The sequence below is a fragment of the Bos taurus genome, chromosome 19 (genome assembly GCF_002263795.3).
Source record: "Bos taurus isolate L1 Dominette 01449 registration number 42190680 breed Hereford chromosome 19, ARS-UCD2.0, whole genome shotgun sequence".
NCBI classification, from domain to species: domain Eukaryota; kingdom Metazoa; phylum Chordata; class Mammalia; order Artiodactyla; family Bovidae; genus Bos; species Bos taurus.
In genome coordinates, this window is record NC_037346.1 from 61,430,941 (window position 1) to 61,456,871 (window position 25,931).

The 25,931-nt window shown below is 42.8% G+C and overlaps 1 protein-coding gene across 6 annotated transcripts in view; it reads left to right on the plus strand.

Annotated features, from left to right (window-relative positions):
- The window catches only part of ABCA6 (ATP binding cassette subfamily A member 6), a 62,987-nt gene that overhangs the window by 10,629 nt on the left and 26,427 nt on the right, over positions 1-25,931 (plus strand). For all 6 annotated transcript variants that reach the window (XM_059878359.1, XM_024981107.2, XM_059878360.1 and 3 more), the window contains 14 exons: positions 5,667-5,808; positions 6,800-6,985; positions 7,264-7,411; positions 8,810-8,978; positions 11,386-11,444; positions 14,646-14,756; positions 15,155-15,330; positions 15,622-15,741; positions 17,683-17,821; positions 19,087-19,177; positions 20,449-20,588; positions 22,728-22,844; positions 24,325-24,508; positions 25,506-25,672. In XM_059878359.1, coding sequence (XP_059734342.1) covers positions 5,667-5,808; positions 6,800-6,985; positions 7,264-7,411; positions 8,810-8,978; positions 11,386-11,444; positions 14,646-14,756; positions 15,155-15,330; positions 15,622-15,741; positions 17,683-17,821; positions 19,087-19,177; positions 20,449-20,588; positions 22,728-22,844; positions 24,325-24,508; positions 25,506-25,672 — 1,949 coding nt within the window. The remainder of the gene's footprint in view (positions 1-5,666; positions 5,809-6,799; positions 6,986-7,263; positions 7,412-8,809; positions 8,979-11,385; positions 11,445-14,645; positions 14,757-15,154; positions 15,331-15,621; positions 15,742-17,682; positions 17,822-19,086; positions 19,178-20,448; positions 20,589-22,727; positions 22,845-24,324; positions 24,509-25,505; positions 25,673-25,931) is intronic.

The following is a 25,931-nucleotide window of genomic DNA, read 5'->3' on the forward strand; positions in this document are numbered from 1 at the left end:
CACTTCCTCCTGTTGAAGAAAGTACAGGCTTGTAATGGCTAGTTTCTGTTCAGAGACTGAGTACCAAGGATATTTTTTTTTTGAGCAACTAAATGCCGTATATTGGAGTTGAGATTGCCTGGAAGGGTGCCCAGTACAGAGGCTGGCAGTTAGAAGCACTTGATAAGAGCACTTGCTTCTTACATTGATATATCTCGCCCCATTTCACAAATGATTTAATGTGATTTTAAAGTTTATATTTAAACATGACTATCATATATGTATGTATGTCTCTATGTTTGTATATTTTATGATAGCAAATAATAATTGAGTAGAAATAAAGGTTTAGCAAAATAATGAGTAAGATTAACAGATAAATACGCAAATCATACAATCTGCGCGTTAAAAAGCAGAGACATCCCTTTGATGACAAAGGTCCATATAGTCAAAGCTATGGATTCTTCACTATTCATGTACAGATGTGAGAGTTGGACCGTAAAGAAGGCTGAGCACCCAAGAATTGATACTTTTCAGCTGGGGTTGGAGAAGACTCTTGAAAGTCCCTTGGACATCAAGGAGATCCAACCAGTCTATCCTAAAGGAAATCAGTCCTGAATAGTCATTGGAAGGACTGGTGCTGAAACTGAAGCTCCAATACTTTGGCCACCTGATGAGACATGAGTTTGAGCAACCTCTGGGAGATGGTGAAGGACACGGAAGCCTAGAGTGCTGCATGGGGTCATGAAGAGCTAGACACAACTTAAGGAGTGAATATAATCTCTAAACCTCTAAGAGGCCAAGGCTTTTAGAGAATTCTGTGATACCATCAGTTACAAAACTCATACTGTCTAGGAAAAGAAAAAAAAAAAAATAATCTGTTTGCTTTACCCTAAAAGAAATTTAGCATTTTTCAGTGTTGAGTCCTGGGAAATATTTCTCTGTATACTCCCCATAGCAACAAAATGCTATTTATGGGTATAGTATGTATCTGGAATGGATGAAGGACTACTTATTGAACAGCTCTTTACAAGAAACTTACTTGCTGAAATAAAATTAACATCTAGGAAATTTAAAGTTTCCTATAAAGTATATTTTATTAACAGAGTTTTAGTTTTAATATAACTGAATTATGAAATAGCAAAAGGGGAAAGTGGGTCTTGAAATTTAAAAAAGGAAAGTAATGTTTGTTCAGTGAAACCTTGGGAAATAGAAAGGAGTAAATGGTGTTTGTCAGGAGGAAAGAGAGAGGGGAACTATGTACAAATGGCAGTGTCCCTGCAGCCGTTTTAGGACAGGGAGGCACAAGCCAACTCTAGGTTAAAGCCAGGAAGGTGCTGGTTGTTTAGATGTGGCTTCATTCTCAGGGTAAATGCTTCTTAGTATGCATGTAACCTAAAATTTAGCAAAATGGATATGTGTTCTTAAAACTAACAAGGAAAAGAAAAATCTGAAATGTTCTTATTAAGAACACAATGTCTAGTGGTAATAAGTTGTACAACATTCCCACTTTTTTTTTAACTAAGGCAAAAAATGTGAAATGCAGTCAATACTTACTCTAGTGATGTCTGAAATTGCTTTGTTTTATCATGAAGTTTTTCATAGATATATTAACATCCCCCCCAACTCCACCTACAAGTCCCTGCTATAGAGTCCTTTTCTAGAAAGGTTTAACTTCCTTAATCCATAGTCCTCACACCCTATGGCTTTTCAGTTCCTACCTAGAGCAGTTCCCTTCTGTACTCAGGAAGTGAATTCTGTAGAATGTGGCATGCCTCTCCAAAAATGCTGATTGTCTAGCACAGTCCAGATCCTTGTAGTGACATAAAAGTTTAAAAACAAGTCAAATAAGCAGTAATTAAACATGCTCTGATACACAGAGTACCTGATGAACTATGGACAGGGGTTCGTGACACTGTACAGGAGACGGGAATCAAGACCATTCCCAAGAAAAAGAAATGCAAAAAAGCAAAATGGCTGTCTGGGGAGGCCTTACAAATAGCTGTGAAAAGAAGAGAAGTGAAAAGCAAAGGAGAAAAGGAAAGATATACCTATTTAAATGCAGAGTTTCAAAGAATAGCAAGGAGAGATAAGAAAGCCTTCTTCAGCGATCAACACAAAGAACTAGAGAAAAAACAATAGAATGGGAAAGACTGTAGATCTCTTCAAGAAAATTAGAGATACCAAGGGAACATTTCATGCAAAGATGGGCTCGATAAAGGACAGAAATAGTATGGACCTAACAGAAGCAAAAGATATTAAGAAGAGGTGGCAGGAATACACAGAAGAACTGTACAAAAAAGATCTTCACAACCCAGATAATCATGATGGTGTGATCACTCACACTCACCTAGAGCCAGACATCCTGGAATGTGAAGTCAAGTGGGCCTTAGGAAGCATCACTACAAACAAAGCTAGTGGAAGTGATGGAATTCCAGTTGAGCTATTTCAAATCCTAAAAGATGATGCTGTGAAAGTGCTGCACTTAATATGTCAGCAAATTTGGAAAACTCAGCAGTGGCCACAGGACTGGAAAAGATCAGTTTTCATTCCAATCCCAAAGAAAGGCAATGCCAAAGAATGCTCAAATACCGCACAATTGCACTCATCTCACATGGTAGTAAAGGAATGCTCAAAATTCTCCAAGCCAGGCTTCAGCAATACGTAAGCTGTGAACTTCCAGATGTTCAAGGTGGTTTTAGAAAAGGCAGAGAAACCAGAGATCAAATTGCCAACATCCTCTGGATCATCAAAAAAGCAAGAGAGTTCCAGAAAAACATCTATTTCTGCTTTCTTGACTATGCCAAAGCCTTTGACTGTGTGGATCACAATCAACTGTGGAAAATTCTGAAAGAGATGGGAATACCAGACCACCTGACCTGCCTCTTGAGAAGCCTATATGCAGGTCAGGAAACAACAGTTAGAGCTGGACATGGAACAACAAACTGGTTCCAAATAGGAAAAGGAGTATGCCAAGGCTGTATATTGTCACCCTGCGTATTAACTTATATACAGAGTACGTGATGAGAAACGCTGGGCTGGAAGAAGCACAAGCTGGAATCAAGATTGCCAGGAGAAATATCAATAACCTCAGATATGCAGATGACACCACCCTTATGGCAGAAAGTGAAGAGGAACTAAAGAGCCTCTTGATTAAAGTGAAAGAGGAGAGTGAAAAGGTTGGCTTAAAGCTCAACATTCAGAAAACAAAGATCATGGCATCTGGTCCCATCACTTCATGGGAAATAGATGGGGAAACAGTGGAAGCAGTGTCAGACTTTGTTTTTTGGGGCTCCAAAATCACTTCAGATGGTGATTGCAGCCATGAAATTAAAAGACGCTTACCCCTTGGAAGGAAAGTTACGACCAACCTAGACAGCATATTGAAAAGCAGAGACGTTACTTTGTCACCAAAGGTCCATCTAGTCAAGGCTATGGTTTTTCCAGTGGTCATGTATGGATGTGAGAGTTGGACTGTGAAGAAAGCTGAGCGCTGAAGATTGATGCTTTTGAACTGTGGTGTTGGAGAAGACTCTTGAGAGTCCTTTGGACTTCAGGGAGATCCAACCAGTCCATCCTAAAGGAGATCAGTCCTGGGTGTTCTTTGGAAGGACTGATGCTGAAGCTGAAACTCCAAACACTTTGACCACCTGATGCGAATAACTGACCCCATTTGAAAAGACCCCGATGCCAGGAAAGATTTAAGGCTGGAGGAGAAGGGGACGATAGAGGATGAGATGGCTGGATGGCATCACCGACTCAATGGACATGAGTTTGAGTGAACTCCGGGAGTTGGTGATGGACAGGGAGGCCTGGCGTGCTGCAGCCCATGGGGTCACAAAGAGTCAGACATGACTGAGTGACTGAACTGAACTGAAACATGATCTATTGGGACATATTCATGCAAATTCCTGATTTTAATAATTTCACTGTTTTCTCCAGCTGTTTCTTATTAGGCAGTTTTGTGTACAAGGAAGAGCTCTGAACTGACAGCAAGCCTACAGCTGCTCTCTCAGTTCTGTTACTGATTTACTTGTGGCGACCTTGAGTAGGACCCTTTACCAGGAAGAAGAACTGCTGTTTACTCATCTGTAAAATGAGAAGCTTGGGCTAAAACACTCTCCAGGTTTCCTAGATCTAAGACTGACTGCTATTTCTAATACCCACTTCATAAAAATGTGAACACCAGCACATCTAGAGCAAAACAGTGTGAACACGTAAGGGTGTTGCCATAATCTATGTTCAGTCGTGTCCAACCCTTTGTGACCCCCATGGACTTACAACCCCCCAGGCTCCTCTGACCATGGGATTCTCCAGGCAAGAAGACTGGAATGTGTTGCCATTCCCTTCTCCAGGCAATCTTCCAGACCCAGGGATCGAACCTGTGTCTCCTGCATTCCCGGGGGATTCTTTACCCCAGAACCACCTGGGAAGCCCACCATAATCTGCATCTGTTTTCAGAAAGAAATGCTGAACAGGAGCAGCAAGCATGCACTGGGCTCAGTGTAGTTATGAGATTCCAACTTTCTACGGGAGGGAAGGCAGGGCTCTCGCTGGCTGCAGTCCTCAGGAGTGACCACATCATCGGTTGGCCTCCGGTACATCCACAGTCACTGATGGAACAGCAGCTGCTGTTTCCTTCCAATTTTATAACGAGGACACTTTGGTAATAAATAACAAAGATGAAAACACAAAATGCTTATCTCCTGGAATTCAGCAATTTGACCTGAAAGAAAAATTGTGTGCACTTTCCCTAAAAAAAGGCAAATGCAAGAATATTCTTAGCAACGTTGCATTAGAAAGAAGGTCTGGAAACAACCTAGGTGGCCATGGAGAGGAGAACACTGAGTTGTATTCACACAGTGAAATATTACGCAGCAGCGTATGACAGCTACACGTTGTGCATAAAGGCAAGTTGCAGAAGAACACAGGCAAGGTGGCGCTCCTGACGCATGTTCATGTCAGTCGTGCAGTGTGAACACCGAGTCAGTGTGTAGCATGCACCAGCACGGCCATGGCAGTATTTTAGTTTGTTGTTATTCAGTCACTAAGTTGCGTCTGACTCTTTTCCATTCTACGGACCGCAGCACACCAGGCTTCTCTGTCCTTCACTCTCTCCAGGAATTTGCTCAAACTCATGTCCATTGATGCCGATGTCAGTGATGCCATGCAATTATCTCATCCTCTGTCACCCCTCTCCTCCTGCCCGCAATCTTTCCCAGCATCAGGGTGGCTTCCAGTGAGTCCTCTCTTTGCATCAGGTGGCCAAAGTATTGGAGCTTCAGCTTCGGCCTCAGTCCTTCCAATAAATATTCAGGACTGATTTTTTTTAGCATGGACTGGTTGGAACTCCTTGCTGTCCAAGGGACTGTCAAGAGTCTTTGCGAACTCCACAGTTCAAAAGCATCAATTCTTCAGCACTCAGTTTTCTTTATGGTTCCACTCTCACATCCATATGTGACTGCTGGAAAAACCATAGCTTTGGCTATACAGACCTTTGTTGGAAAAGTGATGCCCTGTTCTTTAATAGTCTGTCTAGGTTTGTCATAGCTTTTCTTCCAAGGAGCAAGGATCTGTTAATAGGTGGCAGGTACAAAGGTAGCCATTGTGTTATTCTTTAAGTATTTTTGTATGTTTTAAATATTTCATAATGAAGTTAAAACAACTGAAATATTGTTTGTCTTTTTTAGGCTCTCCTGGGGTTTAATCTATGCTGCCTTCATCTTTGTCACTTCCATAATCATCACAGTGATCATAACATCTACTGAAATTATCATCCTGACGGGCTTCACGGTCATATTTACTCTCTTTTTCTTGTATGGCTTATCCTTGGTAAGTTCGTACGTTTGCTACCACGGTCTCTGCTTCCGGTCTTGGTTACATGTAACAGAAATAATGTCTGAGCAGGCTCCTGTAGCCCCTTCCTTCACATTGTGTGTGTGTGTGTGTGTGTGTGTGTGTGTGTGTTTGCTTGAGAAATCTTTATGAGTATGAGAAAATGATGAGACCTAAATAAAATTGAAACTCTTTTTTTTGCATAAAGGTCTGAATTAATGAAAGGATGCATCAGAAAGAAAGAAAATTGTTTTGACTCTAAAAAATACCTAAGATCTTTATAGATTGATAAGAATGTTCTTAAGGGCTGGACCCATCTTTTTTTTCCCCAAAGGTTCCCTGTCAGATGGCAGCTTTTCACATCTCATCTCATCTTGTAACACCCACCCTGGTCTGACTGCCCATGTCACCCTCTCTTCCTTCTCTGAACAGGCTCCTCTGACTTCTCCCACCTTCCAGGGGGTTTTCTGCAAAACACAGTAGATACTCTTTGGTAATATATTAATTTAATTTCTTTCCCTCTTTCCAAGGCTGCAGTTTTATCCTTTTCTCAGCTCTTCCTGCAGGCTTTCCAAGTAGATAAATGGTTAAGAACCCGCCTGCCAGTGCAGGAGACATAGGTTTCATCCCTGGGTCGGAAAGATCCCTTGGAGGAGGGCATGGTAACCCACTCCAGTGTTCTTGCCTGGAGAATCCCATGGACAGAGGAACCTGGTCAGCCAAAGTCCATGGGGTCTCAAAGAGTTGGAAGAGGACTTAGCAACTATACAGCAACAACAGCTCCTCCTGCAGCCTTTCAAGCCCAGCATTTAAGTAGGCAAATAAAGATTCTCCTTACAAGGAAGTTGAGAGAAGGATTGAGCACAATTATCCCTTACTGTTGCTCATCACTGTGTCAGTGATAAATATTTATGTTATGGTACAAAGGTCCTTTTTTGAGGTGGGACCACTGACCGTCAGTCTGTGTAGAGTCTCGGCTCTCTTTCAGATCGCTTTGGCATTCCTGATGACCGTGCTGCTAAAGAAAACCATCCTCACCAGTTTGGTTGTGTTTCTCCTCACCCTCTTCTGGGGGGGTGTGGGATTCAGTGCGTTTTACCAACAACTTCCTTCACCTTTGAAGTGGATTTTCAGTATCTGTAGCCCCTTTGCCTTCAGTGCTGGAATAAACCAGGTGAGATCAGAGTTAATTCTAACCTTGTCATCATTTCTAAGAACCTAGAAAAGACTGTCTTGAAAAACAATTACAACTTAAATTCCTATTATTAAAACATTATATTTTTAAAAATCAGTGTTCCTTTCTGATATTGCTTTGATTGCTGTAAAATAGAAAGTTCCCCTAAGCACTTCATTATGAGGGCTTCTTAGAAAAACTGCTTAATGAAGTGGTAGTTCTTGCTGCTACACTGAATTATTTTTAACTATTTATTATTACTTTTGTTTGAATCTTAGATTATCCACCTGGATTATACTATGAATGGTGTCATTTTTCCTGACGCTTCTGGAGACTCATATATAATGATAGCTACTTTTTCCATATTGACTTTCGATGCCCTTTTATACTTGGCATTGGCGTTATACTTTGACAAAATCCTACCCTGTAAGTAATTACGGTTTTTTCCTGACCTCTGCTGGTACTGATCACATTGAAGATGTTTTTCTTAAAGTTATATATTTTAAGAAATAAGGAATGACAAGTATTTCCCATAAAAGACTGAATGATTTCTTTTTCTCTGCTTCATAGCTTTAATGGTCTAAAGGAATTGCTACCTAAAAATAATTATTCTTCTGAATGTGATATAGTGATACACATTATGAACATACGATGATGATCATTTAATTATATTTCAATTAAATATATTTAATTATTATAATTATACTTTAATTGTAATTATAATTACATTGTATTAAATTATGTTATAATTATATTTTATATTTTAAATATTATGCTTATATTTTAAATAATGTTGCATTTTTTAAAGATCACTGAAAGTGTTTTCAAAGAATGATATTGAGGATTTGTATCAGGACAGGTGGAAATAAATTAGTTCTTAAGATGGTTTTGGTTAGCTTAGGGACATTGCATAGTGAAAGTGCCTCCTAACCTTTGTCATATATCGCTCGTATTTACAGAAGTGATCCCCTGGAGGAGGGCATGGCACCCCACTCCAGTATGCTTGCCTGGAAAATCCCATGGATGGAGGAACCTGGCAGGCTACAGTCCATGGGATCACAAAAAGTCAGACACAACTGAGTTACTTCACTTTATTACCCCGTTAGATTTTCTTTATCTTGAAAACAACTTAAAATTTCACATAAGTCTAGAATTCCTACGCACATACCAGAATCAGGGTGCTTTTTTCCCTTGCATGATCCTATTTATATATGTTATTTTGTATTTTTCTTCCACTTTGACTGGATTTAAATTTGTTCTATATATTCCTGTGTATTTATTTGTATGTATGTCTGTCTCTTTATCACTTCTGGTTAACATCTGAAGACCCTTAGTAACAAATGCTATTCCATTTTTTTAAATCTAGGGAATGACCATAGGTTCATCCTAAACAGATTAATTTCTCCATGTACTTTTTATTGATGTACCATATAGATTTCAGTATTTTGCTCAATCATACTGTTGAGTCACACGATTTCTTAAGTTCACAAACATTGAAAATTATTTTTATGTGCCATGTTAAGGCTTTTCCCACTCAATATGGGATTTAATCATTATTCTAAACACATTTTAGAAAGCAATTTATTCAAGTCTTTAATTTATACCTTATCAAGGGTTATATTGTTTACCTTTCATAACAATATGTCATTTCTTTTTAATTTTCATTGTTTCCTTCACTCTCAAGACTTCTTCTCGATAATAGGGAGTTAGAAAGCAATATTTGTGATGCTTAAAAGTCCAAGACATTATGCACTGTTCTAAGGAAGGCTTATGTGCTCACTGTTTGCATGGTACTGAACACATGTTTTACCACCTCTTAACTAGATGGAAACGAGTCCCATTATTCGCCATTGTTTTTCCTGAACTCGTCACCTTGCTTCCAACACCGGAGGACTGGTAGTCACGTCGCCTGGAAAGACGTGGACCCTGAGCCCGCCGCGGGTGATTACTGTGAGCCCGTAGCCCCAGAATTCCACGGGAGAGAAGCCGTCAGGTAGTCACACACGTACTGATACGTGGGCACGAGGCAATGCGCTTATTGACAAAGTTTATTTAAGTATAGCTGGCTTATAGTGTCCTGTGGATTTCTGCTGCACAGTCAGGTGGCTCGGCTACGTATTCTGTTCCATGGTGGCTTATCACAGGATGCTGAACAGAGCTCCCTGCTCTGCATAGCAGGGCCCTGCTGCTTATCCGTCCTGTTTGTAATAGTTTGCCTCTGCTAACCCCAAACTCCCGGTCCTCCCCACCCCTCCTCCTTGGTAGCCACGTCTGTTTCTGTTTGTGAGTCTGTTCCTGTTTCGCGGGTTTGCTCATCTGCGTCCTATTTGAGATTCCACACGTGAGTGATGCCGCATGCTGTCTGTCTTTCTCTTCCTGCCTGACTGCACTTGATCGTCTCGAGCTGCATGCCTGTTGCTGCCACGGCAGTCGTTCATCCTCTCTTATGGGCGAGTGACACTCCGTGTGTGCGTGCACCGTAGCCTCTCCATCCGCTCGTCCGTCAGTGGACACAAGGCTGTTTCTGTGGCTCGCCTGCTGTAAACAGTGCTGCTGTGAACGCTGGGGTGCGTGCATCCTTTTGGGTTAGAGTTTTCTCTGGATATATGCCCAGGAATGGGATTACTGGATCATAAGGCAACTCTATTTTTAGTTTATTGAGGAATATTGCATACTGTTTAGGGCTTCCCTGGTGGCTCAGACGGTAAAGAGTCTGCCTGCAATGCGGGAGACCTGGGTTCAGTCCCTGGGTCGGGGAGATCCCCTGGAGAAGGAAATGGCACCCACTCCAGTACTCTGCCTGGAGAATCCTATGGACAGAGGTGCCTGGTGGGCTGCAGTCCCTGCGGTCACAGAGTCGGACAAGCTGAGTGACTCCACTTTCACTTTCCATACTGTTTTCCATAGTGGCTAAAATAAATGGAATATTAACCAGTGGCAGCGGGGTGAACCTGAAGCAAAATACTGAAGAACAGATTCGTAAATGTCACTTTGAACTCCTCCTCTGTCATCACCTACAGTGTCTCGTGCGATAGGGAAAGTCCCATTTGCTCAGCACCGTGCAATGTCGCCGCTTCACCCTCTGTCTAGGCTCCCCCAGATTCTGTCTGTCCGCCCCGGCCTCTGAGTTTTTGCTGGTCTTAGGGTCTCTGAATCTTTTCCTCTGTACTTTTGACTGGCTTCTAGTGTCTAATGGAAGAAGTAAGAAGTAAGAAATTTGGAATCAGCGTGTCTGCTCCAAACACTGGTTTGTCATCTTGAAATCCGAAATCAACCAGCCTTTCTCAAGTGGAAGTTTATGTATTAAAATAAAATACTGAGGTCCCACGCCCATGGGGTCCCACTATACCCAGAAAGGCAGAAATAAAGTATCCTCTTGGATTTAGCAGCTTTGACGCCTTTTTTTTAAATCTCCAGACTCTGCTCCACCCTGCCCACCACCAGCGTTCCTGGTTGATAAATGTCCTTACCTTTATTCTCATTCAGGGACAGAAGGGAGGGTGGAGTTTCCCTTTGAACTCGGAGATGCATTGTATGTGGTCTCACATGGTCCTGACATTGCTCATCTGTCTGAGCTTGATTCTTGCTTTGCCCTGTATCTGTTTCCTTTGAAATTTTAGTGTGTGTTCAGACTTGGTGATCACTGATCTAGAGGTGTGTGTGTGTGTGTGTGTGTGTATTTGATGAAGCGATCCCAGGTGACACAGTGCTAAAGAATCTGCCTGCCAGTGCAGGCGATAAAAGGGACACGGGTTTGATCCCTGGGTCAGGAAGGTCCTGTGGAGGAGGAAATGGCAAACCACCCAGTATTCTTCCCTGGAGAATTACATGGGCAGAGGAGCCTGGTGGGCTACGTCCATGGACCTGCAAAGATGGGACATGACTGAGCACACACACACACACACACACACACACACACACACACACATTTATGTGGCTGCATTGGGCCTTGGTTGTGGCATGCAGGATCTTTCTGACCTTCTTTGATACACGTGGGATCTATTGTTGTGGCGTGTGAAGCTTTAGCTGTGGCTGTGGGATCTGGTTTGCTGACCAGGGATCAAACCCAGGCCCCCTGCACTGGGAACCTGGAGTCTTAGCCACTGGACCACCAGTGCGCGCTCAGTCGCTAAGTCGCATCTGACTCTTTGCAGTCCCGTGGACTGTAGCCCACCAGGCTCCTCTCTCACCCTAATTGTAACTTCCTAAAGCGGCTCTTTAATTTTCCCCCTCAGGGGAAGCGTTTAGTCTGAAATAAGTCTTGGTCTTTCTGAGTAGATTGTTATGTCCTCTCTTTTCACATGAAGCTGGCTGCCTCCCTATAATTCAAGTTATTCATGATCTGTACAAGTTTTACTTTTCTATTGGCTACCTAAGCACCGATTATTTTTTCATTTCAGAATCAGAAATGTTAAAAAAGTATATAAAGAAAAAACTGGAAAAGTGGAAGTATTGAAAGGTAAAGAAAAACTTTCATTGTTTCATTGACTTCTTAAAAAAATGGAGAAAGTTCAGTGTAAAAAATTACAGATTATACGTAAGCAAAACAGAAAAAAGTACCAACAGCCTACCTCCACTGCCTGGAAATTCACCATGATTAAGAACTGGATGTAAAACCCTGCCAGATGTCTCATGGATCCACTTATCTACGAAAATGGAGGCATGCAGAGAAAAATGACTTTGCTGTTAGCGATATTTCATTGTATTTGCACTGTAAGGAAAGAATGTCTAGACTTAAGACGGATACGTTTTTACTAGTCAAGGAATACACGAGCTCGCACGTACTGGCAAGACCAACATAAGGCCAAGAACACCTTTGTTGTTGCTGTCGTTTAGCTGCTAAGCTGTGTCTGACTCTTTGTGACCCCACGACCTGGAGGCCACCAGGCTCCTCTCTCCAAGGAATTTCCCAGGCAGGACTACTGCAGTGGGTTGCCATTGCCTTCTCCAGGGCATCTTCCCGACTCGGGATTGAACCTGGGTCTCCTGCATTGCAGGCACATTCTTTACCACTGAGCCACAAGTCAGTATCCAGCAATAACCGTAGTTTATGATTTCTAGTGAACTGACATATTTGAAACTGAGTATTCTCACAAATATATTTTTCTGTGATGAACGTTTAAGCAGGCATCAAAGTTAGTGGTGACATTTCATAGAGGATAACTTGCTGTTATGGATAATTATTTTTAGGAGGAATATATTTTTAGAAGAGACAGCAGCCTTAACAGCTAAAAAAGGAAGAGCCGTCAACCCTCCCAAGGTTGCGAGTTCTCAGTCCACTTTGCTTATGTTACATTTATTTTCTAACAAATGCAGATCCCTTAGCTCAATTTTACTTTTTCCTTTGAGAGTATGTCTTCCCTTTGAAAATATAATGTACTTGTGTAAACATGTTGGGCTTTTTCCTAGTTGATGAAAACTGTTGTTATTATTCACATTCCCTTCTGCATCTTTTAAAAATGTCTCCTTATAGTATGCATTTAAGATGGATAAATGGAAAGACTCCAACATGTATTTCTTCCTGACAGTTGAAGTTTATTTTTATCTGATACCATCTAGACCTGTGGTTTCTTTTTTAAATTATAGCCAAAGACACGTTAAAGTATTTTTAAATATCTCATTTCAATTTTCAGAGCCCAGTATGAACCACTTTTTCCCTCATCAATATGTCTAAATAGTTCCAACTTCTGCAAGGATTTGTTCTATTTTTAAAAGTAGCAGAACCTTAAAAAATGTTAAAGCATCAAACATCAATAGGTGTAAAAGTATATGAAACAACCCATTGGAGTTGCTCTTCGGGAAGTAAAGATGGTAGCTGTCCCTCTTGTCTTTTTCCCCCCGAGGCAGCTGGTTCACGCGGCCACTGGGAACGCCTTTGAAAACATGCCCTTGAAATAACTTGTCTGTAGTGAAGGACAGGGAGGCCTGGCGTGCTGCAGTTCATGGGGTCGCAAAGAGTCAGGCACGGCTTAGCGACTGAAGAACAGCAACAGTCTATAGAGTTAAACAGCATTCCATTCTATGGATGCCATGACTTACTGAACTCACACACTCGTGTATGAAATTCAGTTGTTTTCAGTTTCTACACTGTCATAAAAACACTTTCGTGAACATCCTTGCTCAGTCTTTGTAAAGATTGCTAATAACTTCCTGAATAAAAATGTCTAGAAACAGGATTATTCAATTGGGTCCATATTTTTAAGATTCTTGGTTCAAGTACCTAATCATTTCCTTCCAAGATTATAAAAATTCATACTCCCACAAGCAGTTATTAACAACAGAAATAATAGTAGGAACAAACACTCAAGGTTTACTGAGCGCCTAGCGTGCTGAGAACAATGCTCAGTGACACGCCTGGAGTTTTTCTTTTAGCCCGTGAGATCCCGACTTCTCTTCCACTTTACATCTGAGGAGACTGAGGCTTCCGTTTCTTTTTTCAGATCGTTTGTGTAATTAGCGTCACCTTTATCCTTGAAAACACTGACCTTTCCCCTTTAAAAACAACAAGCGTAAGATGTGTTAGTGTGCTTCTTTAGTTTTCTCAATATTGTTTATGAATTAACTCATATTTTTGATAGATTCAAAAGCTTGTTTCATTGATTTTAATTTCTTATGTTGACTTTGGTCCATTTCAGGTTTCTTTCTGATTCTATTGGTCAGTGTATTCTAGACCAACAATATATTATTTTATTTATTACATTTTCTCCACTGGTAAAACTAATATTTTAATTATTATGGTTCTCAAGTATATTTTAATATCTTGCAGCCAAGACTGATCTCTTACTATTCTGTCGATTTTCCTAATCATTTGAGTTTATTCTTCCAATGACCTTTAGAATCTTTTAGTCAAATTGCAAGTGAGGGTTTAATGGATTTGATTACAACAGGAAGAATTTTCTCCTATAATTATTTTTACTAGTATATTTAATAGCTGAGTAAGTTGTCCTTATAAAGTTTTGTCTATCATCTAGATAGATGAACTGAAATTTCAGTCCAGTCATTAAATTCAATATTATTAGAAAGTAGGTCACTTACTTTAATTGAAAGAACTTGATCATTTAGACACAATATTTTATAAGATTCTTAAGAATTTCATCTTGCTCTGTTCAACACCTTTCTGTAATGAAGTTTGGATTTCACATGGTGGTAAAGCAAGTAAAGAAAAAATAATATCTCAAAGAATTTTTAGCTAAATGATTTTTCTATTGACATGAAAACACAATACTTTTAACGAAAGAATAGAAAAATGGAGTTAAGGTGAAATACAGATTTTTGGTGAATGTGTTTTAAAAGATAATTAATGCCATGAAAAAGGTTTATGATTAAATATTTGAAAAGGCAGCCTAGAAAAAAATAGAGTACAAAGTTTATAAATATATTTACATATTCATATGTGCAAATATACACATGATGCAAATGTATTATAATGTGGCTATTGGGAATTATGGTTGATTTTTGTCTTGAGTGATTGTATTTATTCTCAAATATTCTACAGTAAAGATGTTATTTTAGCAACCAGGAAAATACTGAATATTATGTATTTTAAACTGTTGAAATGCTTCAAATACACAGTTAACATAAAGTGTCTTGTTCTGTTTTTAGAAACAGCCCTATCTATTGCCCTCTTATTTATAACGCTGATGTTTTGTTCTGAAAATAGGCTTGTCCTTTGACATCTATGAAGGTCAGATCACGGCAGTCCTGGGTCACAGTGGGGCTGGCAAATCGGCGTTGCTGCGCATCCTTAGTGGGTCGTCTGTTCCAACAGCAGGTGGGCAGACGATGCTTCCCAAAGGCACCCGCCTGAGCGCAGAATGAGGCCTTGTGTGCTTTTTTGTTTTCAGGTTGTAATTTAACCGCCTTAGAGGAAGTGATGTTCGTTTATCTAAAGCTGTTTACCAGAACTACATGATTTTATATATATTTTCGATTTCCCAAATTTTCATGAAAATCCTGATCTTCATTTCTGTGTGATATTTCAGGGGAGATATTGTGTATACACTATTCTCAACGTCTGTTTGTGCTGAGAGTAGTTAATGGTTGTTAATAAATTATAAAATCATCATTTTAGATACTTCTGAATATATGCCAATATTTTCCTAAATAAGATCTACAGACATTAATAAAATGTATTATCTCACCAATGTTAAATTATTTTTAACTTCTTAGGATCAGTTACCATCTATAATAAAAATCTCTCCGAAATGCAAGACTTGGAGGAAATCCGGAAGATAACTGGTGTTTGTCCTCAATTCAATGTTCAGTTTGACACGCTCACTGTAAAGGAGAACCTCAGGCTGTTTGCAAAAATAAAAGGAATTCAGCCAAAGGACGTGGAACAGGAGGTACACGGGTGTGCTCAGAGTCTCTGAACTGCCGGACGTTTGCCAAGTTAAGTCAGTGATCTACTGCTCGCTTATAAGTGAAGTGCGGGCAGTGAGGCCCTTTAATACATATTTTATATACATATATATATGGGCTTCCCTGGTGGCTCAGCTGGGAAAGAATACACATGCAGTGTGGGAGACCTGGGTTTGATCCCCGGATTAGGAAGAAGCCCTGGAGAAGGAAATGGCTACCGATTCCATATAATATGAATCATCTTGGATTTCAAGCTTTGTATATTTCTTGTCTAGGTACAAAGAGTTTTACTGGAATTGGACATACAGAACATTCAGGATAATCTTGCTACACTTTTAAGTGAAGGTCAAAAAAGAAAGCTGACCATTGGGATTGCCCTTTTAGGAGATCCTCAAGTAAGTGAGATTATACGTGAGGAGGATTGCAGAGTGAGCGTCAGGACAAGGTCCAGCTTGTGTGTGTGTGTGTGTGTGTGTGTGTGTGTGTGTGTAATAAAAACATTTTACTGTATACACAGATGATTCCTCCCCCTCCTCCTTCTTCCTCTTCTTTCTCTCATCCTTCTTGAAACATAACTGACCTACAACACTACGTGACGTCCAGGTGCCCGGCGCAGTGATGTAATATCCCTGTGCATGACACGATGACCACCACGATAAATCTAGCCGTCTGCCATCGCGCAAAGTAACTGAAGAGTATTGACTCTATGCCCATGCAGCACGTTTGACAGGGCTCATTTACTTTGTAACTGGAAGTTGCTGCCTCTGAATCTTCCTCGCCTATCTCACTCATCCTCCCACCCCGCTCCCTTCTGGCAACCACGTGTTTCTTCTCTCCACCTGTGAGTTTGTTTCTGTTTTGCTCTGTTTGCTCGTTTGCTTTAATTTTTAGATTCCGCATGTAAATGAGATCATGCAGCATTTGTCTTCTCTCTCCGACTTCTGCTTAGTGTAATACCCTCTAGGTCTGTCCCTCTTGTCACAGATACAAGCGTTCATTCTGTGTTTGGCTGAGTAATATTCCACTGTATATATATACACATGTATATATGCCACATCTTCTTTATCCGTTCACCTATCGACGGACATTTAGGTGGTTTCCATATCTTGGCTACTATAAATAACACTGCAGTGAATATAAGGATACATGTGTCTTTCTGAATTACTGTTTTGGGTTTTTTGTGTTTTTTTCTGGAAAAATACAGAAGTAAAATTTCTGGATTGTACGGTAGTTCTATTTTTAATTTCAGCTTTTGAGGAAACCCCACACTGTTCTCCACAGTGACTGCACCAGTGGACATTCCCAGCAACAGTGCACAAGTGTCCTGTTTTCCCCATGTCCTTACCAATATTTGTTATTCACTGTCTTTTGGATAATAGCCATTCAGACAGGTGTGAGTGATATCTCATTGTGGTTCTGATGTTCACTCATTTCCCTGATGGTTAGTGATGTTGAGTAGCTCATGTGTCTGTTGGCTATAAATATGTCTTCTTTGAAAAATGTCTGTTCAGATCCCTTGACCATTTTGTAATCAGGTTTTTTTTTTTTTTTTTTATAGAATCATGTGAGTCCTTTGTATATTTTGGATGTTAATTCCTTATTGGTCAAATCATTTGCGAGTATCTTCTCCCACGTGGTAGGCAGCCTTTTGGGTTTTTTGTTAGTTTCCTTCCCCCTGCAAAAACGTTTTATTTTGTTTTTATAGTTATTTCAGTTATCTATTTTATTTTAGAATTTATTCTCATTTATTTTTTAATTTTTTGGCCACACCACATGGCCTGTGAGAGCTTGGTTCCCAACCAGGGATCAAACCTGTGTCCCCTGCATTGGAAATGCGGAGTCTTAACCGCTGGACTGCCAGGGAAGTCCCTGCAAAAGCTTTTGAGCTTGATGCAGTCCCACTCATTTACTTCTGCTTTTGCTTCCCTTGGCTGAGGAGGCGTATCCAAAAAAATACTACTAAGACCAATGTCAAAGCATGAAGCTCTTCTTTCACCCCTGAAAGTGATCGAGTTTTCATTATAATGTATCCAGAGAGAGCACACTATGTGTAACCATGCTGCTGCTGCGAAGTCGCTTCAGTCGTGTCCGACTCTGTGCAACCCCATAGAGGGCAGCCCACCGTGCTCCCCCGTCCCTGGGATTCTCCAGGCAAGAACAGTGGAGTGGGTTGCCATTTCCTTCTCCAATGCGTGAAAGGGAAAAGAGTGTTAGTATATTGGATACAAGCCGTGGGCAGTCATTATTTGGCACGATTTTTATTGTTTCCCGTGTTCTACCGTGGAGACAATTAACAAGGTCGAGAGAAATGGTGTCTATATCTTCATCCACTGTAGGTTTTGCTATTAGATGAGCCAACTGCGGGATTGGATCCTTTCTCAAGGCATCGAATATGGAACTTCCTCAGGGAGCGCAAAGCAGACCGCGTGATCCTCTTGAGCACCAACTTGATGGATGAAGCGGACATGCTGGCTGGTAACTGTGACTTTTATCTGAGTCTGACAGTGAAGAATTTGGGAGACATGGATTCCCAGGGCAAGACTGCTGCCCTTGTTCCCTCAGCGTGTCTGTATTGTACAGGAGTCTGGGGAATGACTGCCCTCTAGTCCCCCTGTAGAATTCCTCACCAGCTCTGCACATGCTGGACTGTGAGCGCTAATGAAAAACCGTGTTGACAGCTTTTCAGATCAGGTCTTGGTTAATTTCAGCATCCCAGTCTTCTTTTATGTCTATTTGGTTGAAAAATGTCGAAAATTTTTTATCATCCAGAGTAGAAAATATGCTTATGGAATTTATGGTTTGTTTATTTTTTTTCAAGAAGTATCAGAAGCCACTGAAGTAGACTGGAATGCAGAAGCTCATTTTTTTATTAATTTAATTTTTTAACTTTTTTTCTTCTATTGGAGTATAGTTGAGCAGTTTTGTAATAGTTCCAGTTGCATAGCAGAGAAATTCAGCCAAACATATCAGTTCAGTTCAGTCGCTCAGTCGTGTCTGACTCTTTGCAACCCCATGGACTGCAGCACGCCAGGCCTCCCTGTCCATCACCGACTCCTGGAGCTTGCTCAGACTCATCTCCATTGAGTCAGTGACGCCATCCAACCATCTCATCCTCTGTCATCCCCATCTCCTCCTGCCTTCAGTGTTCCCAGCATCAGGGTCTTTCCTAATGAGTCAGCTCTTTGCATCAGGTGGTCAAAGTATTGGAGTTTCAGCTTCAACATCAGTCTTTCCAGTGAATATTCAGGACTGATTTCCTTTAGGATGGATTGGTTGGATCTCCTTGCAGTCCAAGGGACTCTCAAGAGTCTTCTCCAGCACCACAGTTCAAAACATGTATTTATCCATTCTCCCATGCAGAAGCTCATTTTATTTACTTTTAACTTTATTTTATACACAATAATAGTTTTAAATTTTTTTAAACATTAAGATGATTTTGTGTTGGGGTATAGTCGATTAACAGTGTTCCGATAGTTTCAGGCAAACAGCAAAGGGACTCAGCCCTACATACACGTGTATCCTTTCTCCTCCAAACTGCCTCCCTTCCAGGCTGCCAGAAGCTCATTTTAAATGCGTGCATTTCAGTGCACGTTTCATGTTTTTAAAAGCCCGTGAGATGGAGTTAGGCCCCACAGGACACTTCTTCTTTGGAAATCTGAGTCCTGGCACCGCCCCCCATTTTTTCCACACAGTGAGGAGGTGATGACCCCGTCTTCCCTGTCTTGCTTCTTTCTGCTCAGATAGGAAAGTGATCCTGTCCAAAGGGAGGCTGAAGTGCGCGGGCTCGTCTGTCTTTTTGAAGCGAAGATGGGGTCTCGGCTATCACCTAAGGTAAAGGCACTGGGGGTGGCCTGGCTCTGTAGACGCATCTTCAGTGATGGGCTGTCTCCAAGGTAGGCTGCCCCGAGAGAGACTGGGATCTCACGCTTCAGCTCGCTCAGCTGGGTTGGTCTGGGTCTGCCGCGTGCTCCTCTGTATTCTTGTCGCCTGCATTTTCACCAGCGCTGAGGACGGGGCAGATTTCAAAGGGAGAAGCCCTAGAAGACTGATGACTGCCTCCCGGACCCCCTTCCAGGCTGAGACTGTGGGTGGTCTTACCTCCTGGACCCCCTTCCAGGCTGAGGCCGTGGGTGGCCTGACCTCGTGGACCCCTATCCAGGCCGAGGCCATATGTGATCTAACCTTCTGGACCCCCCTCCAGGCTGAGGCCATGGGTAGTCTGACTTCGTGGACCCCCGTCCAACTGAGGCCATGTGTGGTCTGACTTCCCAAACCCCTGTCCAGACTGAGGCCATGGGTGGTCTGACCTCATGGACCCCCATCCAGGCTGAGGCCGTGTGTGGTCTGACCTCATGGATCCCAGTCCAGTCTGAGGCTGTGAGTGGTCTGACCTCCTGAACCCCTGTCCAGACTGAGGCTGTGAGTGGTCTGACCTCCTGAACCCCTGTCTACACTGAGGCCATGGGTGGTCTAACCTCATGGACCCCGTCCAGGCTGAGGCCGTGGGTGGTCTGACAGGCCTCGACCTTTTCCTGCCCTGAATTTCCTCAGCTGACCCATGCAGTGCTCGGGTAGATGCCGTCCTTTCACAGGACACGAAGTCAAGTCCTTCTAGAAGCTACCGTCAACAGGGAGGAAATCTGGAGACAAAGACACACTCCAACCAGCAAGTGTGTCCAGGCCAAACCAATACTTTTTGGAAAAAACCTTGATGATGAAACAAAACATGTGTGAAGGGCAGATTTCCCTATTAGACACTAGTTTTCTAACATCTGCACAGTCTGGTGTGGTAATTATTTTCCCTGAGAAATCTCCTGCCTAATGTTCCTGTCTGCCTGTGTTTCTCTCATACTTGATATATCATTTTAATCGCAGTATTTGCTTTTGTGTACTTTTGCTTTTGAGCTGATACGTCTCTGTATATATAGATCCCAAGATTTTCCAAACTGATGACATTGTTGTTACTGTTGTTATTTCCTCATTTGTTTGCTCCCTAAAGCCAAGTAAACTAATACACAAAGGCTAGAAATCCGACAAGAGCCCTGCTTTTGCGGCAGCGGTAGAGAAAACACAAATGAAGTGTCTTTCCTTTTACATATTAGTTTGTACAGAAATGAAACGTGTGATCCAGAAAAAATAACATCCCTCATTAATCACCACATCCCTGATGCTAAACTGAAAACGGAAAGCAAAGAAAAGCTTGTGTATACATTGCCTGCGGAAAGGACAAATAAATTTCCAGGTAATTTAGTACCAGTACAAGGGGACGAACTTGGAAACAAGTGTTCACACCGTTGTTACAGCTTTCATATGTGGTGGATTCGGATTTTGTTTGGGGTTGGGTTTCTTAAGGAGCTGAAGCTGAGATGAGAACTTCCAAGTGGAGCTGTCCAACGGCCAAGTGTATAGTTGGTTATGGGATACAGGAATTCAGAGAGCAGAGTGAGAGCTTAATCTGGGAATCACTCATTCAGTGATTTGGGTTGAATCAATTGCATCTGCATATTAGATGGATTTAATGCAAGGGATTGGATTACTGAGAAGGTGACACAGGACTGAACCCTCGGGAGGGAGTGGAGGATGGGTCAGAGCATGGTGGAAATCTGGAGCACCCCAGGGCAGTTGAAGGAGAAATAAGAGTTTGTTCTTATTAACTCAAGGGAGAAAATGTTTCCAGAAGGAGGGTATAGTCAACAGCTTTGAATGTCACTAAATTTTAAAAAGAGAGAGACCAAGTTAAAAGAATAAAAACAAACAAGTCCCCCCCCCCCCCCCCCCCGCCAAGAAAACGTATTCATTGAATTAAGAAGAAAATTGGAACCACTGATGCTTGAAAACAATAGCTTCTGGGCAGGTGGCAGGGATATAAGGGTAGCATTTGGGTTTGTGTAGGTTATGTGTTAGGAAGTCTTCTAATTTCATTCTCTTAAATGTAGCTGTCCAGTTTTCCCGGCACATTTATTGAAGAGGCCGTCTTTGCCCTGTTGTATATTCTTGCCTCCTTTGTCAAGAATAAGGTACCCCTAGGTGCCTGGGTTTATTTTGGGGCTTTCTGTCTTGTTTCATTGGTCTATATTTCTGTTTTTGTGCCAGTACCATACTGTCTTGATGACTGTAGCTTTATAGTATAATCTGAAGTCAGGAAGGTTGATTCCTCCAGCTCCATCCTTCTTTCTCAAGACTGCTTTGTCCATTCTGGGTCTTTCGTGTTTCCATATGAATTGTGAAATTTTTGTTCTAGTTCTGTGAAAAAATGCCATTGGTAATTTATAGGGATTGCATTGGAGAACGCAGAAGGCAATGGCACCCCACTCCAGTACTCTTGCCTGGAAAATCCCATGGACGGAGGAGCCTGGTAGGCTGCAGTCCATGGGGTCGCTAAGAGTCTGACATGACTGAGCGACTTCACTTCCACTTTTCACTTTCATGCATTGGAGAAGGAAATGGCAACCCACTCCAGTGTTCTTGCCTGGAGAATCCCAGGGACAGAGGAGCCTGGTGGGCTGCCGTCTATGGGGTCGCACAGAGTCAGACACAACTGAAGCGACTTAGCAGCAGCAGCAGCAGGTTATGTGTGAGTAGGAGTGACTAATGGAAGACAGCAGAAGAGACAGATCTTTGGAGTAATGAATGCACTCGTGTGGGAGGGGCAGAGTCTTCCTTTGTTTCACCGCTGCTTGTCGCGTGCACACACACACACACACACACACACACACACGCGCGCGCGCGCGCGGCTCTGCTCAGCGGGTGACCTTACGCATTTGGGCGTGTGATCTGGGATGGCCCAGTACTTGCAGACGCTGATGATGCCGGAGATAAAAGGAGGAGGTAGTTGGGAGGTCCCCGAGAGCCCCAGAGGGGAAGGGGTTCAGGACCCAAATCAAAGAGGCGGCCTTGGGTGGGAGGAGCTGCAGACCACCCGGAAGGAAACTCAGGAATAGAGGCAGGAGTGCACGGTGATTTGAGGGGCCATGGTAATTTGAGGGGTGATGGTCATTTGTGCGGCGACGGTGATTTGAGGGGGCACGGTGATTTGTGGGGCGACGGTGATTTGAGGGGTGATGGTAATTTGAGGGGTGACAGTTGATTTCTGGGGCATTGGTGAGAAGGTGGTGCTCTCTCTGATCGTTCATCTTTCCTCAAAGAAGTTTGTGGGCGCATTTTGAGCTGTAGGAAGATGACGGATGCAGAGGGTTTGTGCACGAGGGCGGGGGTGGGCCTCCCTCTTCATGTCACAGAGGGAGTGCATCCTGCTGAAATTTTGCCTCCAAAGAAGGGGGCTTCTGCACAGCGCTCGGCACCATCGTGCAGATGTGTCCATTCACGAGGCTTAGTTGTCCACGTGGTATTCAGACGTCTCTGTCCCCTCCTGTTGCCTTAGACCTCTTCAGTGACCTCGATGAGGATTGCAGCCTGGGTGTGCTGAGTTATGAGGTTTCCACATCAACTCTGAATGAAGTCTTTACGAAACTGGAGGGAAACTCAATGGCTGAGCAAGGTACGTCCATTCGTATGCGTCATGGGAGACCAATTTCCAAATGGTCGTGTGTCAGCTTAGTGTCTAGAGTATCTTGTGTGTGGCTCTCACCAAGAACGAGACACATTCCGGATCTGACTGTGCTGTTTGGGAAGGGCTGTCAGCCTTTTCCTCACGTCGTCACCAGGACTAAACACAGGCCCTCCTTGGCGCATCCCAGACTTCCCTTCAGAAACGATTTGCTTCCTCTTTTAGCTTCTGTCTCCTCTCCCAGAAATCCCTGCTTCTTGGATTCTCTGAGGATGTCAGAGGCTCTCCATCAGGGTCATGAAGTCTGAGCAGATGTTTCTTGTCAAGATTGCCCTTACCTTGTGCGTGTGCAGAATTTCACTGAGCCTTAATGGGGAAAAGGATTCAGTAATCTCCTAAGGTGTGTTTTGGTGGTGGTGACGGTTTATTCGCCAAGTCATGTCTGACCCTTTGCGACCCCATGGGCTTTATGTAACCCGCCAGGCTCCTCTGTCCATGGGATTTCCCAGGCAAGAATACTGGAATGGGTTGTCATTTCCTTCTCCAAGGGGTCTTCCCAACCCAGGGATTGAACCCTGGGTTCAATCAATGGGTCTCTCACATTGACAGGCAGATTCCTTATCACTGAGCCACCAGCGAAGCCCAACATGTATTTTAATGGACGATGATAAAAAGAGCTGTCATTCTGCAGCCTTTATGGCAGACACTTTGATGGACGTGTGGCTATATTGCAGTTACCTTCCTATAAGAACCTTTATGGGCTTTTCAGATGGTTCAGGGGTAAAGAATCCTCCTGCAGTGCAGGATGTGTGGGTTCAGTCCTGGTCGGGGAGATCCCTGGGAAAAGGAAATGGCAACCCACACTGGTATTCTTGCCCAGGAAATCCCATGGACTGAGGCGCCTGACGGGCTACAGTCCTTGGGGTTGCAAAGAGTCGGACACGACTGAGCGACTAACAACAAAATAACCTTTGTGACAAATGCCATGGGCACACTTTTACACGTGAGAAAATCAGGCCGAACAGCAGTTAAATGGTTTGTCCCAAATCATGCTGCTTGTACAGCATGTATTTGGGAATCAGGTACCAATCTGGTGGTTTCAGATCTGACAATTTTTCCGCATAAAATTTTAAGTAGATATTTAGGCATCCATGATTGGGTGTTCCTGTGGAAGAGATTTCTTGAAATCCCTCAGAATATTGTCACATATGGGACCTTCTCTGTCTTTTCAAAGACTGGGCATAATGTGATCATCTTTCCTGAGTTCCACGTTTTGTATGAATTCACCGTATTTTCCCCACTGAGTTTATTGAATGTGGGCATCACGCACCTGATTTGCTTCCAACCTTCTTTGCTTTGTAACCACGAACATTCTAAAACCACGTTTAATATTGTTACAAAGAGAAAGCTGTGGTGCCCAAGATGCCATTAGTAATGCGCGTGTATTCTGTGTGTGTGCGCGTGTGTGTAGATTTTGAACAAGTGGAAATGAGCAGGGACACGGGACGGCTGCATGAGATGGATCCACCTTGCCCTCCTGCCCCTGAGACGCAGAAGGCCATGAGCATCGCCGGCCTCTGGAGGCTGCAGTTCTGGGCGATGGCACGGCTCCGTTTCTTACAGTTAAGACGAGGAAAGAAAGGGCTTCTGATCCTGTGAGTATCGGGGCACGCGGCTTCTTAGACAGTGAATATCAAGAGAGGGTTAAACGGGGGCGAATCTGAAACTAGAATATGATGAAATACTACTCAGCCATAAAAAACTGAATAATGTCGTTTACAGCAGCAGATGAGCCTAGGGATTGTAGTGAGGGAAGAAAGTGAAAGACAAATATACCATGTTGTTTATATGTGGAATCTCCTAAAAAGGTACAGATGAACTTATTTACAAAACAGAAGCAGAGTTTGCTGGCTTGTCACAGTTAGCAAAGGAGAAGTGTTGGGGGTGGCGGGTAAACTGGAGCTTGGGATGAACACGCACGCAGTACTGCATGAAACATGGGTGTCTGATGAGGACCTGCCGTACAGCCCAGGGAGCTCTACTCTGTAATGACCTGTACTGGAAAAGAATTTTAAAAACAACAAAAACTAAGTTGTTATTTTGGATCTAGAAAAGCGGACAAGCAAACAAAAATCCTAGAACACGGTACCCCCAGCAGCATCCCTGCCAGGGGATGGGTGAAAGTCGCATTTGATTATACCCACAGTGGGCACACCTGACGTTAGGGCTTGAGCAGCCTTCTCCACATGTCCGTTTAACTTTCATAGTGTGATAGCCTATGTTTATATCGCAATGCCAGGCTTTCCTGGCGGCTCAGCAGTTAAGAACCCGCCTGCGAATGCAACAGACTCGGGTTCAGTCCCTGGGTTGGGAAGATCCCCTGGAGGAGGGCATGGCCACCCACTCCAGTATTCTTGCCTAGAGCCTCCCATGGACAGAGGAGCCTGGCGGGCTACAGTCCATGGGGTCACAGAGAGTCAGACATGACTTAGGACTGAGCATGCGCCCACGCACGGCATGTGAAGGTGTGACTTTCAAAATTTTAGCACCAATTATAGATGGCACTCAACAAATACCTGTGAAATGCCTGGCTGAATAAATAACACTGTTCTGTCGCAGTGCGTTCATATGGTAATATTTCTGTATCGATAGACTGTTCGTGTTTGGAGTTGCAGTGTTCCCTTTGATTGTGGAAAGCATATTCTATGCCATGTTGAATGAAACCGCTGATTTGGAGTTTAAACCTGAGTTGTATTTCCTCTCTCCGGGACAACTTCCCCAGGGCCCCCGTACCAGCTTATTGATCATCAATAACACAGGTAAACAGAAAAACAAAATTTAAATCCAGAAAAAAGTGATTTTTATTGTTAAATAGCACAGGTAGGGGGAAGCAAATTATAAGAGAGTAAAATGTGTGTTTAAACCTCACTATGGAAAAGAACTTGGTGAGGGGCGATGCGTGTCTGTGACTTTGGGAGCTGCCGGGACAGCGGAAGGAGCCTGAGTCGCCTGTAGCTCATCTGACCTGCCAGTCTGTCCGCCTGAGGGTCCTCAGCTCTTCTGGGAGATGGAGACGGG